This window comes from Augochlora pura, chromosome 3 (assembly GCF_028453695.1).
Source record: "Augochlora pura isolate Apur16 chromosome 3, APUR_v2.2.1, whole genome shotgun sequence".
Taxonomy (NCBI): Eukaryota; Metazoa; Arthropoda; class Insecta; order Hymenoptera; family Halictidae; genus Augochlora; species Augochlora pura.
This window is the reverse complement of record NC_135774.1, coordinates 20633100-20649599: the sequence shown is the minus strand read 5'-3', so window position 1 is coordinate 20649599 and position 16500 is coordinate 20633100. Positions and strand designations below refer to the sequence as shown.

At 38.4% G+C, this 16500-nt stretch overlaps 1 protein-coding gene across 3 annotated transcripts in view; it reads left to right on the top strand.

Annotated features, from left to right (window-relative positions):
- Positions 1-16500, top strand: part of LOC144468085 (semaphorin-1A) — a 678833-nt gene that overhangs the window by 621975 nt on the left and 40358 nt on the right. For all 3 annotated transcript variants that reach the window (XM_078177255.1, XM_078177256.1, XM_078177254.1), the window contains 3 exons: positions 2736-2840; positions 5049-5137; positions 5474-5615. In XM_078177255.1, coding sequence (XP_078033381.1) covers positions 2736-2840; positions 5049-5137; positions 5474-5615 — 336 coding nt within the window. The remainder of the gene's footprint in view (positions 1-2735; positions 2841-5048; positions 5138-5473; positions 5616-16500) is intronic.

Genomic DNA, 16500 nt, shown 5'->3' with positions numbered 1-16500 from the left:
TAGAACAAAGAATAATCTAATCATTCTGACCCCGTAGTCATCCTCGGGTAGTTAAGCAGCAGTCTATTCCCGTCGCAGCAGGTCCCGGGTGCGTTGCCGTTCTCGCCCGACGTCACCCGGACAATTACGAAAGCCGGCGGTGGTGTGTGCTTGAGCAGGTACCGTTTAACGATCCACCAACACCAGCCGACAGGAAAAACCTGTCAACAGGCGTAACGGTGTCGAAACGTTGCGGAATAATTTGCATAGTATAACACGCATCCGGCAGTCTCGCAGCGGGACGACGGTTGATGACAAGCGGCAATCGCGCCTATAACCAGCGCGCCCCGCGCGAGTGCAGTCGAAATGAGCAGGACGGAAGGATTCCGCATGTACGCACCGCCTCGTGTCCCGAGCGAAATTTAGTGCTCTTTAATTGCCCCGGCTGAATGCTAGATACGGCGTCGAGCTGCGAGAGAGCGAATACCGGGTCCCGGAGAAGCCTCCTCCCGCCGTGAAGAACGACAATGCGCCATGATTGCCCGCAAGCATCCACCTTCCACGGGAACCTTCTCGCGTGGCAGAGTCCGCGAACGATTTCCGAGTGGCGCGGCGGGACATGGAAATTAACTCGAAGGTGCCTCTGCCCCTCCAGGACAGTGCTGTCGTTGCTTCCGTCATCGTCGTGCTCTCTCATTCAAAGGGAAAACTTAAACGTCACTGCTGGCACACTTTTGATATCAACAAGATACTATTTACCAACTATTGACTTAATTAATATCGCTCTATTAACACGTTGAGTGCCATGTTTTTTAGTTCTATATCATATTTTACACTGTCAGTCACCGACATTTTATGTGATATAAAACTAAAAAATTTACATCGTTTCAAGTTGTTACCTAAAATTTATTTAAAGTCCTCTTAATTTTTATTTAATACTGGATTCTATTACTAAGTATTTATCTAAAATAGTAAGTATTTTTTCAGAAAATTTTAATTTAATGCATCGAGTAAATTCTAATTTGCAAATAGTACGCTTCGCATTACTGTACCACGATATCAGCGTGCGTGGCCTGACGGGGATTTCCTTATATGATCGCGTGGCGCTCAACGTGTCAATACACTATAAGGGTTTTTACGGAAATATAAACCTTTGTACATTTTAAATTAAACACTTATTTCGAAATAACATTTCTACGAGCTGCCATCAAAATATATACTTGAAGTGCTATTTCCATATATAAACGCTATTTTAAAAACAGTTTATTTGTCAAATCTACTTCAAAAATCTATTTTTCGCCATGCTCACGTTCAGATCCACGCACCCTTCTCACACACGTGTTACATGTACAAAGAATACTTATTCTAACGCTGTGTAACATGGCTGACTCGATCAACCCTCCGTGGATGATATTTCTGCAGCATTCAATTGATGGGTTAGGATGACTTTCCAACTAAGTTCCGATGCACTCGTTCCGGAACAACCTTCCATATTAAAAAGTATGACTGGATAAAGGGGTCGCGAGTGCTCTTCGACCAAATCGAATCGATGACGGACCGATAACTTACTAAGGAAAACATTTTATGTCGAGACTCTAACTTGTCCACGCAGTCGATGGAGTCCGCTTTTTGCCCCAGTTTTGAAGTCCGTTGTGGAGTTAGATGGACTCTAAACATAACAGTCTCTTTTACTATCTTTGAAAGCAATTTTTTAAAACAATTTACGCTGGCTACGATCGTTCGTTTATTTAATAGAGGGTCAGTTAATCGGACGGTGCTTAAATGTACTGCGTACAAATGCAGCTAATTTATATTGTATAGAAAATAAGAATTAACTGACTAAAACCTATGAATTAGAAGTACCTATTTTTATAAAATTGTCTGTAATTGCCAACTGGCAGAAAATGAATTCCTCTTATTAGAAAAAGTTTTAAAATATTATTAATGTAGAATATATACAAAGAGAGCGCTTTCTCCTTGAAAGATATTTGTTTAAGTTATGTAATTTTCATTATACTATATAATATCAAAAAATTATTATTATTTACCGTTTTGATATTATTCAACTGTACATTATGTCAATTGTCAATTTTGTTAAATGAAACCTATCGATTAAACCAACGGCAAATTATTCACCTCTTTTTGCACCGTTACAAATCTAGTTCAATAATTCGGCATGTTTAGCGATCCTACATTGCTAAATTCCTGAGCATGTTGGGTTATTGGAATTCTAATGTTCCTATATACTCTGTAACAAAATGTTCGTTACTTTTAATATATTTAAATTAAATTCAATATTGCTACGCTGCCCTATGTACACGAAAGCAAAGTGAAGATTAACACGTTCCTTGCCGAGCCATTTTTACTCTTCACATTGGCTATTTAATATTTTACTAAATGTTGATATATTATATGTAATTATTAATTATGATATATATAACAATGAAACAGTCTTATTACAAGCCATTCTCGTGGTGGAAATTAATTCTTCACTTCTAAATTTCTTGTAAACTACCTTAGCGATCTAAATATACACGTATGTACCATCGGTGGTACCCGTGGCATGGAACGTGTTGAGGGTAAAATAATTTATAAATTCTAAAAACTAACGACATTTTTGTCGGTAGATAATATGTAGGATCACAGAAGTAAATAAGATCGATAGATAAAAACAACACGATATTTGCCGGTGAAAATGAATGACAGAACTGTTGAGATGCGACTAGAACTGACAAGAACGTTTATGCATGTTTCAGAGGGACAGCTATACGCCGCAACAGTGGCCGACTTCTCTGGCGGCGAGCCGCTAATTCACAGGGAGAGCATTCGCACAGAGCGCTCGGATCTCAACCAGCTAAACGGTAATGAAAGTCACGCTGATTATATTAGAATATTCGCGCGGCTCCAATGTTCTTAATATGTCGGCAGACAAGTTCCTTCGTAACTGTCGTCTGTTAAGTAATTATCGGAGAATCGTATTTTGCCGGGTGTCACCTATGGTCTCCTCTCACTCTTTCTTTAACCCTTTGCACTCGAAGCCATTTTAACTGTAAATGTGAAATAATGTTCCCGACTCATAGTATTTTTATTCTATGAAATAAAGTGCACTTTTATTAGTACAAAATTGATTCTTGCGACTCGTAGCAATAATTTCACTACTGAATAATTTTTTAAATCTAACCTTTATTGTTATGGAAATTATTTTGAAACGTAATAGAATAATTTTAGTGGTGCCCCAGAGTCGCCATTCGAGTGCAAAGAGTTAATATTACACGCGTAAATGCACAAGCACTCTCGTAGACTTTGGATCAACGTTGAATAAAGAAAGTATTTGTATTAGATTCTTGCAACAGCTTTTTGTAATTTACGTTTTTGTTTGCGCATCTTGTACATAATGTTTCATTATTTCCTACATTTTATTTCTTCAGCCACGCTATTTGTTAATTTAAAAGACAATTCTGAAATTATTATTCGATTCAAATGAACCTTTGGAACAATGTAATTCTTCCAGACTTTGTTAAATAATCTCCTACAAAGAAATAGCAAAATGTAATTTTTAGAACGTCTCATGTCTTTCTTGAATCGCATCAAACACGGTCATACGACCATAAACGTGAATAGTATCCACTTTGTGAATATAGACATATTATATGCTATTTTAACATATTACATTCTTTACGAATATAAAATCTCGGTTTTGTTTCTATTGATTTTGCGTCTTCTGACATGTCATACGATTTACCATGGTTTACACTTGTACTTCGATTACATGTTCTTAAATGGAGTACTAACAGTTACAGAACGCAAAGACATCTTTATAAATTTACGGCTCACGAAATATACCTTGACAACAGTTATTTCATTGTAAAAACAGAAACATTTATGATATCGCCTAGACGAAGTAATAAAATATTTTATTAAAATTGCAGAGGACGTATAACTCTGACATTAAACACAGGAACGAAACGAGAAACGGCACGGAACGTTGGAAAAATGATTTCTAAATATACTAGAAGAGTAACTGTTACGAAATAACGAGCAAAGAATCGGTTCTGGCGGGGACCGGTAAAATTCGTGTACACGTAATTGAAATATATCATATTTTAATCGACACTTTAATAGGTACGGTTGAACAAATGCCGCTTAATGGAACGGTTCAAACCGTTTCCCCATCCTATTTTCGAATGGCCGTATCTCCTCATCGTACCATATCCATATAAAATTTTACGACATCGTTGCACGTGAAAAGTTATCGCACGGTATTGTGTTTGTTATACCGGGACTCCTATATAATGGATGATGTTTAAGCGATGTAAGAAGCTTTACATAAATTACTCGCTGCAGTTTACGTATCTATCGAGCGACCGTTTTTTTTTTTTCATCACTCCTGGTCCCATCTTATTTATAGCCGATAAATCGTATCGCGAATCCGTTATGCAGGTTTTACACAAATTACGTAATACATGTCGTGCTTATCCGCCGAGGATATTTTTTTGATCGATCGTAATATCGAAGCGACGGATCCTGCCGGCGATTTATCTTGCAACGCACTCGAATCGCCGCGTTACTAAATCGATCGATGAAACGCTAAATGAACTCATTATTTCCTATAACGTACCGAGAAATATACACGCGTAATTATGCGGCGCCAAAATTGTTCGAGCGACTTTAAACGCTTGAAAAATACGGTGCTGATGAATGAAATCGTTCAGGTATTTTATATGCTCTACTGCAATATATTAATAAAGAATAGAGATTTTAAAATTATTCGAACAGTAATATAATTAATAACTGTGCCCGTTTTTACGTTATTTTATAAGAATTTATTTGGCAACAATTTTTTCTATTATTATTCGCATAATTTGACAATCTCTATTCCTACGGCCATTCGAATGATTTTAGATTTCGAGTGAATGGATAGAATAAATTGATAAGGAACAACGAGTAATTGTTATGCGAATAAAATATTTGATTAGAAAGTTTATCATTCGAATCGCAGATATTCTTTCCAGACTGAATCTCGCGCCATTTCGTCGTCCATTAAACACAGTTGAATTATATGATTACAGGTCCGAATTTCGTGAGCTCGTTCGCCTATGAGGACTACGTGTTCTTCTTCTATCGGGAGACCGCCGTCGAGTTCATGAATTGCGGCAAGGTAAAGTTTGCACTCATAATAGTAGCTTGAAATTGTGAATATTCAATACTCCGTCCGCGGCGTCGTAGCCCGGCCAGCAAATTTTCCCCTTTTGTCAAAGAAATTATTCTCGAATAAATTTTCGTGCCGCCAAGACGTTCCGCCGGGTCCGCGGACCGTGGCCTGTGTGTTCCCTTTTCTTTTTTTGTCTTCTTCATTTTGTTCTACATCGGGACGATAAAACGCGAAGGCACCGGAGAATACAATGGCCGACCGCGGCTCGCCGGGGCAAGACGCGCGGCGCGAGAGGAAAGAATCGAAGAAGCCAATTGTTCGAGGTTCCCATTTGTATTTTAGGCGGTGTACTCGCGGGTCGGTAGAGTGTGCCAGCACGACAAGGGCGGACCTCATGCGTTCAGCGACAGATGGACGAGCTTCCTGAAAGCGAGGCTCAACTGTTCTGTGCCCGGCGAATACCCTTTCTATTTCAATGAAATACGTGAGTATGCTTGCTTGTACACACACGCACACGTGTGCTCGTAAGTTCGGGAGCTATGACGTTTGTCGGGACCCTCGTCGAGTGCACTTTGGTCCTTATGTGCTGGACAAGAGGGGCTGGGTTGCCCGGCGGACTACCTTGCGCCATTACACTTACCCGCTGAGGCACTAATCAAATATATGGATCGGATCAGCTGGCCAAATCTACGAATAAACTTCTTCCCTCGAAAGGATGAACGGGGCGTTTCTGAAAAATAATGGTACTGGACAACGTAGTTCAATATAGCAGAAGTCCGACCATCGGTGGTTATGTAAAAATGAAGTTTTATGTATAGGTTGCACCATTTTACATCATTTACTATGTAAAATGTAATAACAAAAAACAATTTCATTTCTTTTTTCAAGATTATTGCAAAGTTACTTCGCGTTACTTTTTAACAGAATTTCATATTTTTATTTTCTTATTATGAAAGTATAGAAAAAGACAAGTTCAGTATAGGACAAGACTTTAAGACAATTCAAGATTGCAGAAGTTAACAACTTTTAAAACAGTATAATAAAATAGATACTCTAAAAAATACTTTAAATACTTTAATAAAATTAATACTTAAAGAAATTATATAACACTAGTGTCATTACTTTATAGACACATTTCGTATTCTGTCGTCATATTCAGTGCTACCACATCTTTTCAATTTTTTTTAATTATTATTGAATTGTTCCAATTAACATATTCGTGGGCCGACATCTAACTTTGAGAACGTGCAGAAAAATGTTTTTCTTTTAGAAGCAATAACGAGCAGTCTTCTTTTAAGTAGATCCAGCTTTTAAGTTAATTTTGCTTTCACTATTTTGCGTCGTGTTTCACGCCTAACTTGTTAACCCCTTTTCTCAATCCGCGTGATCCAAATAGGAAACATAGGACTATAAATAGAATTTTTAAGTAGCAAAGAACCCATTGTTGAACCTTGACAATGCAAAAATTTGCTGTTTAATCTTGCGAAAGTAATACATATTCTGACTCGCGTAATACGAGCGGAAGCCATTGTTGACAATGAATCGACGAAATCTCAGTCTACAAAATTTTAATGAAATTATTAAGTTACCTAAATCCTTTCCCTGTTATTCAAACGATTTTCATGCGAAAAGAAAGCTTTGGAAATATATGTTTTAATGTATTGCCATGGATAGCGTTAAAAAATGTTATTTCGTAGCGTGCCCATGCTACGGTCCTTTCATTATTTAAATTTTTAGTTTGTCAATTAAAAAACGAAACTTTCTGAGGATAAATATGATAATGAAGGATCAATACTGTTATAGAGGCACGCGCTCGGTGATGCATGCTTCCACTTTCAAATTCCCGATAACGTCAAAGGCTCCCGTATCATACAGAATATTAACAAAGTTCTATTAGAGTAAAATTTAGATCAAAGTCCGGTTCATTTGGATAAATGGATAAAAATTCACTTTATGCATTTTGAAAGATACAGCATTATGATCGCTAAAAGCTGCTACTTTTGGTCGAGCGCGGCAATATGCTGGTGTATAGGTTAATTGGGCTGTAGTCCATAATGCAAATTGTCTGACTACTTACAAGACTCGCGCTACGTAATTCCATATTTCATACGTCGTACGAATTTCAACTTGAAATTCTCGCTATTTTTGACTAACACACGACATGCAAATTGCGTGCAGTTTTACGATGATAATTTCCAACCCCATTTCATTTAAAGCAAATTTAAACTACATTTTACGATGTACCCTGTTACGAGATAATGTTAGAAATTGAAAAGAAGGTCTACTTTTTAGTTTTTTTGTTATTGCTGTTTTGGCATGAATTATATTAGACAGCTATATATTAGAAAGCGTCCCAAAAGTTATTCACAATACAGAAAGGGGTTACCGAGGTCATTTTAAGTAACTTTTCCCTTGGCGAAAATGTAATAAACGATTCTTCTTATAAATTGTTAACTAAATACAGTGACCAATGGGAGGCGAGCTCAACTGGCGCGAACTTTATATATGCACAATATATGTGTGAAGAATAGTTAAAAGAATAAAAAGATATTAGTGCTGTACTGTACCAAGCCAATTTATATTGTTGAACACATATTTATGATAATATACATGCATTATTCTCAATACAAATATATTTATATGCCAAATACATTTTATCTTGCAAACATGATTGGTGAAATTAATGTCTTTGTGCACAATTGAATATAAATCTAAAGTACATCTAAAAATTAGCTAGGTTACGGAAACAGGTAATGATTGTGATTATATAGGATTATTACAATTATTGCAAAAGAACGACAAAAAATTGATAATAGAACAGAAACGGATTGCATATTTAAATCCGGCATAAAAATTACTATTACGACCATACGTTATCCCTTTTGTAATAAAAAAAATTAGCCTTTTGTAGGCCAGTGTTATTTGGAAGCACAGACCAAAAGCTGGAGTGGTGCACTATTATTTCCCGTGGTTTCGTGAACTAGCCCATTCTTTTTGCCATAACTCGAATATTTTGTGCCTGATAGCACGCGAATTTCATTAGAAACTTTTTCGATATCAAAAAAGCTCCACTCCGAAGCACACTCATCAGAGAACTTGTAGACAGCGGTATTATGCATTCATTCGGTGTAGGGTTTCTACAACTCGTCCGACTACCCGGTAATTGTTGAATTTCTAATGATGTAAAACAAACTAGAACAAACTATAAATATTTACCTAATCGACATGCATTGTAAGTCAGACTATCTTCTTCCTGTCGCATCTCAAGCTACATACGTTCTCTATAATCGTCCTTTTTACACTCGACTTTTCAACCAAGTTCACTATTGTTAACAGAGTTAACAATTTCACGCTGTGATCGCGATCGGCGGAGTGATAGGAAGCCGTATAGAAATCCTCGTTGGCTCGAAAACTTCGTACGGAGACCCGATCCCGAATCAATACGAAGTAATTGCGACGAGCAGTTTCGAAAGTGCAACGTAAATTGGCAGGAATCGGAATGCCGGTTACAAATATCGTTCCAGATAAGATGGCCTCCGATATTCCTTACGGGGCTTACTAGAAATCCATTGAACTTGATCTCTCTTTCCTTCCGTTATCTAGCCATGTATCAACGTTTCCCGTACAGTTCTTCTGGCCAGCTGTTTTATCGGGACTTGGGGGGAGGGGGGGGGGGGCGTTTTAATGCTTCCTCGGCAAACCGTGCAAAACGATCGAATGTCGGCTTCGCAATTATGACTTAACGATAAGGTGACGAACAAATGGATTTAATTCCTTTTTTCCTTGCACCCGGGACGTTCCATCCAATATCCATTATACCCCTCTGCCCTTTTTCCGTCTTTTGCCTCGGCTCAGCAATTTTACGTTGCTGACCGAACGATTTCCTTTCCCCGTGGTTTTCATCCGGGGCCAAACTAGCTTTCCTTATCGACGTCACTTATTACATTACCATTCACCAACTGATGATTCGCAATTACAGACACTGTATTTTCGCCGATCCGTTCATTTTATATTTCTGCTGCGCCACGCAAATAACCGTTCAACTCTGAATTATTGTCTCGGCCCCGTTGCCATTAAAGAATTGGCTACGTATACACGAAGCGGACTCGATAGCTCCGTCGATAGTATCTTTCTATCGAGCTGATACGTACGCGGAAGTGAAAAAAGCTTCCGCACGCCTTTTGAAACGCGATAACTGTTCTAAAACTGCACTAAAAGTAATTATTTTTAAATGATAGAGCAACTAGTACACTAGACAATGTTTAAAATGCTGTGTTTGTTAATTTTGCTATTGCTTCGAATGACCAAACGAATAAAGAACTCTTGTTTTTTAATTTCTTTTATCTGAATCTATAGCGAAAATTTAAAAAATGTATACCGAAGATTTCGGCACTTGGATTAAGAAATTTGTTCAATCATTTCCTGTGAGAGAGAGTCTTTGTAACATCAGCAATCTTTAAATACAAAATATGAGCCGGCGAAATTTTGACGCGTGATGGTAGGTTTAGTGTTAAGCTTGAAGTGACACCTGAGAAAAAATATATCACGATCTTACGCCGCGAAGTCCGGCACCTCCGGCTATCTCGTTTCACGATCGTCAAAAACAATGGCTGAACAAATCGCGTTTATAATCGTCCCGCTAACTCAATCGTTGTTACTTCGTCTCGCGACTCTAAGAAAAATCGCGAGTGCCCCACTGCGGTGGGTATCGACTGTAGCATGGACTCTGAAAGACGAATGTTAACTCTGTTGTAACGCGATTACTCTCGCGACGCTAACTTTGAAATCGATTCAAAGACAAGCCACGACCATGCCCATCCGAACTGTTCGTTGGAACCCGTTGTCCATTATTGCAGCTGCGACATGGACATCTGAAAAGTCGTAAGATAAACTACTGGAACGCGATTGTTTCGTCGCCGCGCTAATACAATAAACAGAAAGTAAATAGATTACTGTAATTTCTAGAGAGAACGAATCCGTGGTCTTCGAAGAGTCTAAGAGAATTGCGAAGTCGAAACGCGATTGGTTCGCAATTTATTCGCAACTGCTTCACTCAATAATACAAAGAAAAAATTGCGACTATTTTATTTGCAATGTTAATCTTCGATTTCTGTTGAATGTTTGACTAACGTGACGCTAGTTAATTCCGCAACGCTATAGGAAGTCGCGGATGTGCGCGTTTGAGCTGTTGTTGCAGCCGCAGCGTAAACGCCTGAAAAATCGGAAAGCAAACTATTGCAACGCGGTTATGTCAACGGGATGCTAATTCAACAAACAGAGATCCAAAAGACTGCTTTCCGAAAACAACTGGACTGAAAAATCTCGAAAACTGATCAATTTTTAACGCGAGACCGTGTTTGCTCGCAACGTTATTTTTAAAACTCCTGTGCACGACAAACAAATCGCGATTATTTCATTCACAACGCTGCTCTCTAAAGGAGAGAATTTATTATTTCGGTCTTCTTAATATTTATATCGATCCTGTAAACTGAACTCTTTAGAGATGATCAATTCACGTTAACAAACGCATTTATATATCCGCAATGAAACAAATACAATCAAATAAATGCAATAACCACAATCTTACAACAAACTGTAGCTAACAATTACACTGTAGCTTTATCTGTATCTGATCCTGGCAGAAAATCAACGGTACCTCGACGAAAACATGAAAACAATTAATACAACCGGTATAAAACGAACCGAATCACTTTTCTTCTTTTTTTTTTTTGCCAACAGCAGACTTTGTTAACATGGTTACATTGTTGCCGCAGCACCGTTCTCTCTCGCTTTTAATTCGTACCCGTTCGCGCACCCTTATATGGGCGCATTCGACTCTTCTTTTTTTTTTTTGTATCAGTAATCCACAACGGTCAGTCGATTTGTTATTCGATAAATCTATCGATTCGTTGGAATGAACTAATTGCCCGTTCGAAGTGGGAAATAGCTGTGGCCACGGACAAAGCAACCGGTAACCGATAAAGCAGTAAGCTGATCCTTGTCAGGCATGGTGCCCGGGGCTATTACTAGATCGATAGGTGTATCGTTGAATTATAACGCGCCGACAAAGACCAAGCGAAACGGATAAGCGACGTGTGCCCCGGCCTTCCAATATCGCGGATTTCATATTTCGACGGCCACTCTCGTGTCTCGTGTCATGAACAATATTTTTTTTCATCGACGGATTTCGAAAATTCCCGGAACCGGGTTAAGGGTTGGCGCGACAGACGGGAGGGAAAAGGTTCGCGGCGCGCAGTGGGTGAATGAGATAAGGCTACGATTTTTTTACGTTCAAGCTGATATGTGCCGTATAAGGAAAAATAAGGAGAATGTAGTATAAGCGTCCTCAACCTTGAGACATTTTATGAAACCTGAAATATTTCGATAAAACTGCGGTTTATTCAATACTATGTACAGTTACAGTTTTTATACATCATTTTCCATAGAGTTCGACACACCGATTTCAAATAAATGATTTGAAATAAAATCATTTATTATCAAATTATTTCTATAAAGAAATTGTGATTCTGTTAGTTTTTTTACTTAAATCGATATTTTTTAAATACTGAAATGACAGACAAACTTGTATAAGCTTCTTCAGAATTTCAAATTGGTAAAAGCTTAATATTTTCATAAATTACAATAGCATAATAAGCATATAAAATAAGCGTAAGCCATAAAATTGTTAAAAACAGAAGTGAAATAAATTATAAAATTACTATAAATTAACTCGAAAATAAATTATAAGACTCGCGCAATTATGATTCTAACCAACTGATTTGACAAACTATAAAGTAATGGAAATAATTAATTTTAGTGTCTATTTAAATTTGTATTTGTAATTTGGAAGCTTCAATATGTTCTCAAAATCTTTTTTTTTGTAATATAAAAGTTGAAAAATCGACCTTTCGCCACAAATTGCTGTTTCCCGAACTGCTGTGCGGCGACCGGTACATTTGCACCGATTAATTGAGACCTACACGAGGAGAGATTTTTTTTTCGAAATTTATTCGCTCGTCACTTGTCATAACGAACTCGTTTATTATTTGCATTGCCGCGTATAAGTTTTTTTTCATCATCGGCGTTCGATGAGGAAGAATCGAATTCCCGTTTCGTGACAGCTAACGAATTATCTTTATCTTTATCCCTGTACCTGTACCTGTACCTGTCCCTATCCCTGTCCCTAGCCCTAGCCCTGTCCCTAGCCCAAGCCCTAGCCCTAGCCCTAGCCCTAGCCCTAGCCCTGTCCCTAACCCTAGCCCTATCCCTATCTCTATCCCTATCCCTATCCCTATCCTTATCTTTATCTTTGTTCGCGGTGATAATAAAAACGTCGCCGTGTGTACGCGCGCGACGTTTAAAACTTTCAGAGTAAGGTTTATGAGTTTGCAAATTTGACGTACGCGTGCTTATGACGATTATACGTCTGACAGTGTTTTCGAAGCTATCGAGGTTGGGTCGCCATGTTGACCCTTGCGTGACCCCCTGAATGGATCGTGCGAATTACCTCTATTACGAGTCTATGTTTGCGGACCGTATTTTCCAAGGCTTCTCGATCTCAATGAAGTTCCACCGAGTTAATCTCGTTTTTCTTCGATTAACCCTTGATCAGTCACGCATATTTTGGCTGCGATTACTAGGCTGCAGATCCTCGTGCGAACTGAAACTTTTGCGCGTCCATTTCTAAGAACGAGAATTGCATAGAAAATTCAAGTAATTCGCGACATAATAACATCAATCAATTAAATTACATTTACATTATTTCCTTACGTAATAATGTCAATAATTTAATTGCGTGAATAGTTTATACAATAATCCCAATAAAGTAATTAAATTAATTTTAATAGATCTAGTAATATTTTCATTGTTTTCTATTCCACTTATTCACTTCTACTATAAACGTATAAAATTCGCAGTATAATGATTAAACGTAGAAAAAAAAATATTTTGAGGATAATTTAAACATATTATGGAGTAACGTATAAGATCTATACATTGTTAGTTGTACATAGAAGAAGCAAAACCTTCTGGTATTTTAATAAAAAGACGATTCCTGAGATTCAGTAGCAAATGGCTTTCAAAATTTAAATTATAGATATTATTATATTTATAATATACAGAATAGTTTGAACCTACATTTCCATGGCAAATTAAATTCCTTTAAGAGTAGAGCGGGTTCTAGTTTTATAAACTAGCGTATTTGGATCGTATCCAACAGATATACGTAGACGAACGCTGTATTAAAGCGGACCGCGTGACACGTATTAATGTATCGTCTTTTATCGAATGAACCCGCGACCGTGTCAGAATGTGGCTTTGTACGTCGCCAACTGGATACTCTGTGTACAACAGAATGTTCGAGAACAAATCGATCGATAATTATGCCGTGTGCAAAATTGTGGTTGCCTGGGCTGTATGATCCTTAGGAATTGCAAACAGTAATGATGGGGTAGAACGGTGAAGGGAGGAATGGATTCGACGTAACCCAAGCTTAAGCCAGTCATAACAGAACATTCAATTCTCACTTGATCATTCAACTAAATATCGTCGCATGCACGCTTATCATAGTTTTAGATCTTCGTAGTTTATTTTTATTTTTCATTAATGTTGACCCGTTTGAGCTGTATGAAACGTGGCTAAGTATGTGACAAAGGTTTTATCAGTAAAAATTATAAAGCCCCAATAGTATAATTGGTGCAAACAGTGACTCTTATATTTCCAATTTCAAAGAAATGATACTATAAAGATCGGTGTGGGTTTCTAGTAATAATTTGTAGTTGTTCATCATGTTCTGTTTCTAATTTCATTTTTAATGGTAAAAACATCTTCTGTTGCTCTGTCATTAAAAAGGTCATGTGATACAGTTTTTGCCTTTTTCCTCGTGCTTTAGAATAAATTCAATTTCCTTTTTAAATTTGTGAATTCAATGTTAGCGGAAGTTATAAACTTGAAATTTAGCAAAGATCCTAGTAGCACTTAATTTTCTCAATATATTACAATAAATATTAATTTCAAAACCCAACTAAAAGTTAATGTCATCCACGTATAGCCAACACAATATTCGATATATTAATATGCATTTAGAGATTATAAAAAGAAAAATATAAAAATAAAAATAGAAATTGTGCAATTCGATTGTAATTAACGTAAGTCCGATGAAAAGCCTTTTTTCCCTTCTACTCATTTTAATAATCTGTACGCAATATAAAAATATTCTCAAATTCTTTTCATGTTTTTACAATTTTATTTTTGACCTAGTAATTTCTGTAAAAAATATACATAACCCGTAGTTTAGTAATTACGGAACTGCTTCTTTCCGTTTTACGAGTCCGCAGTCTAAATTATTTCAACAAAAAAAAGTATAAAACAGTGACAGCTCCAAAGTTAAATAACTTTAAGTTATATGTAAAATACATACAACGTTATTCGACATTTCCACTCAATTTACATTTTCACTTTTCTATATAACGAACACAGAATCGGACAACATCCACGTTCAAAAGCGTAAGTTTTGCACTATTTACGCGGAAACGTATACGTTACATTCGCGTGCATGCTTTCAGCATGCCCCACTATCTTCCTATTCACTACCCAAACTCATCTCTGCTAAATCCTCGAAAATTCATCTTCAAAGAGATTAATCAAACGCGGCTAACGTACGTGTCTGGAAATCGTACCTTTAGTTTGTCACCAGAAATAATTAACTGTATATTTATCGAATGGAACATATTAAATTTTCTTAATCGGAAATAAACGAAATAAGAGAATACAAAAATTCGGAAATTAAACAAATGAAGAAATACAGATGTTTGATATGTCTTATTCGATCACGTTGCAATTTGATTGTTTTGTTTTTGACAAATAAAATAACGCTTGCACAACAGCGAAGACGAAACAAAAAGTTGTATTCCAGGAATAATGTATAAACCACCTTTTGCACTTGGGTGACGATTCTAAGGCGCAATTTAAAATTGCTATATCATGTTTCGTAATAATTTTGAAAAACTATTGTACTGCATTAATTAAACTGTAGCATAGAGGATTTGTGTATTTACCATAAAAATGTCATTGTCAATTTTATAGACTCAAAAAGCTATACAATCCGAAACGTTACTACCACCAAGCATTAGTGAGCTATAAGCAACAATATATCGGAACTGAAAGCATATGAATTGCTGCGTTCTCCCCTGCAGCCACAGTATTATACCCGAAAGCAAACCAAAAGCACAGCAATTGGTTAGCCCATAGCAACCTCCTCCACTGCCCTAAACCCCGAAGAACGTTCTCCACAAAATCCGGTAAGCTGCTCAAAAATCATTGTCCGTGCAAGCATTTTTCTTCCGCTCTGTCAAACTGCCAAAAACAAAGGAATGCCGTCGGAAGACATCGGTTTGAAAAACGAGCCTTCCGAAGGAGCAACAAAAAGCTCCGACAGAATAACAGTGCAAAAAAAAAACAAATACCCTTCGCGAAGGGAAGAGGGATAGACGAGGAGTGTCCGCAAGAAGGTTGGTTCCGCGAGGTCGGGAACGTTCCGGCGTGGCAGAGCGGGAATACCGGAATCAATGAACCCCAAAGAAGACGCACCTCGCCGAGCGTTCTTCCTTGTACCCGTTCCCTTCCATCGGGTTCCTCGATCACTCTCGGAATCACCGTCTTTCGATGTACGGCCGGCAGATAGGTATTCAAGCGGCACGTTCAGCGGTTTTCAGTCTACGCGCGTCTATATACTTCATCACTCGATAAGTCGCTTCAGCCGCCTATGGAGCAACGAAATGAACCAGCAGCCTCGAGTGCTAGATACAATGGCTGCGCGCCGTCGACCCGCAGAATTGAACGTTGGATGGGAACCGCGGCGAAGTAAAGGGGTGAGAGGGTGAAAGGGGGACGGGGAGAGTCGAGGGAGGAACGGGGATAGGGAGGCTGATGGCGGGACACGCCGGTTCCCGTATAAACGTAGAATATTGTCGCCGCACATCGAACCGAAATCCCTATCCGGGCGAGGAAAGTTGGCCAGGGTCCAGCTCGGAGAGCCGCCGGTGGATCGCTGCCAAATCGCGGGTACGGACGATCCCACCGATTGCACGGACAACCTAACCCTTCCGCCCTACCCAAATCCTGTCCTGTCCGGCACCGGCGTCTGCCTCACCCTACGCTCATCTCGCTCCGCGTTCCCTGCGGAGCCTGCCCTTTCCAGATGACGTTCGCGGAACGAGAAGAAAAAATGTCGCCGGTCGATGGGCCAACGTGGATGGATAGCAGGCTGATAAAGGGTACTCGGCGAAATAAACTGCGAGCCGGAGAAACGGGAACCGGCCGCGAGAGAGGAAGGGAATCGGGAACATCCGTTTTCCTCTGCTACGACGACT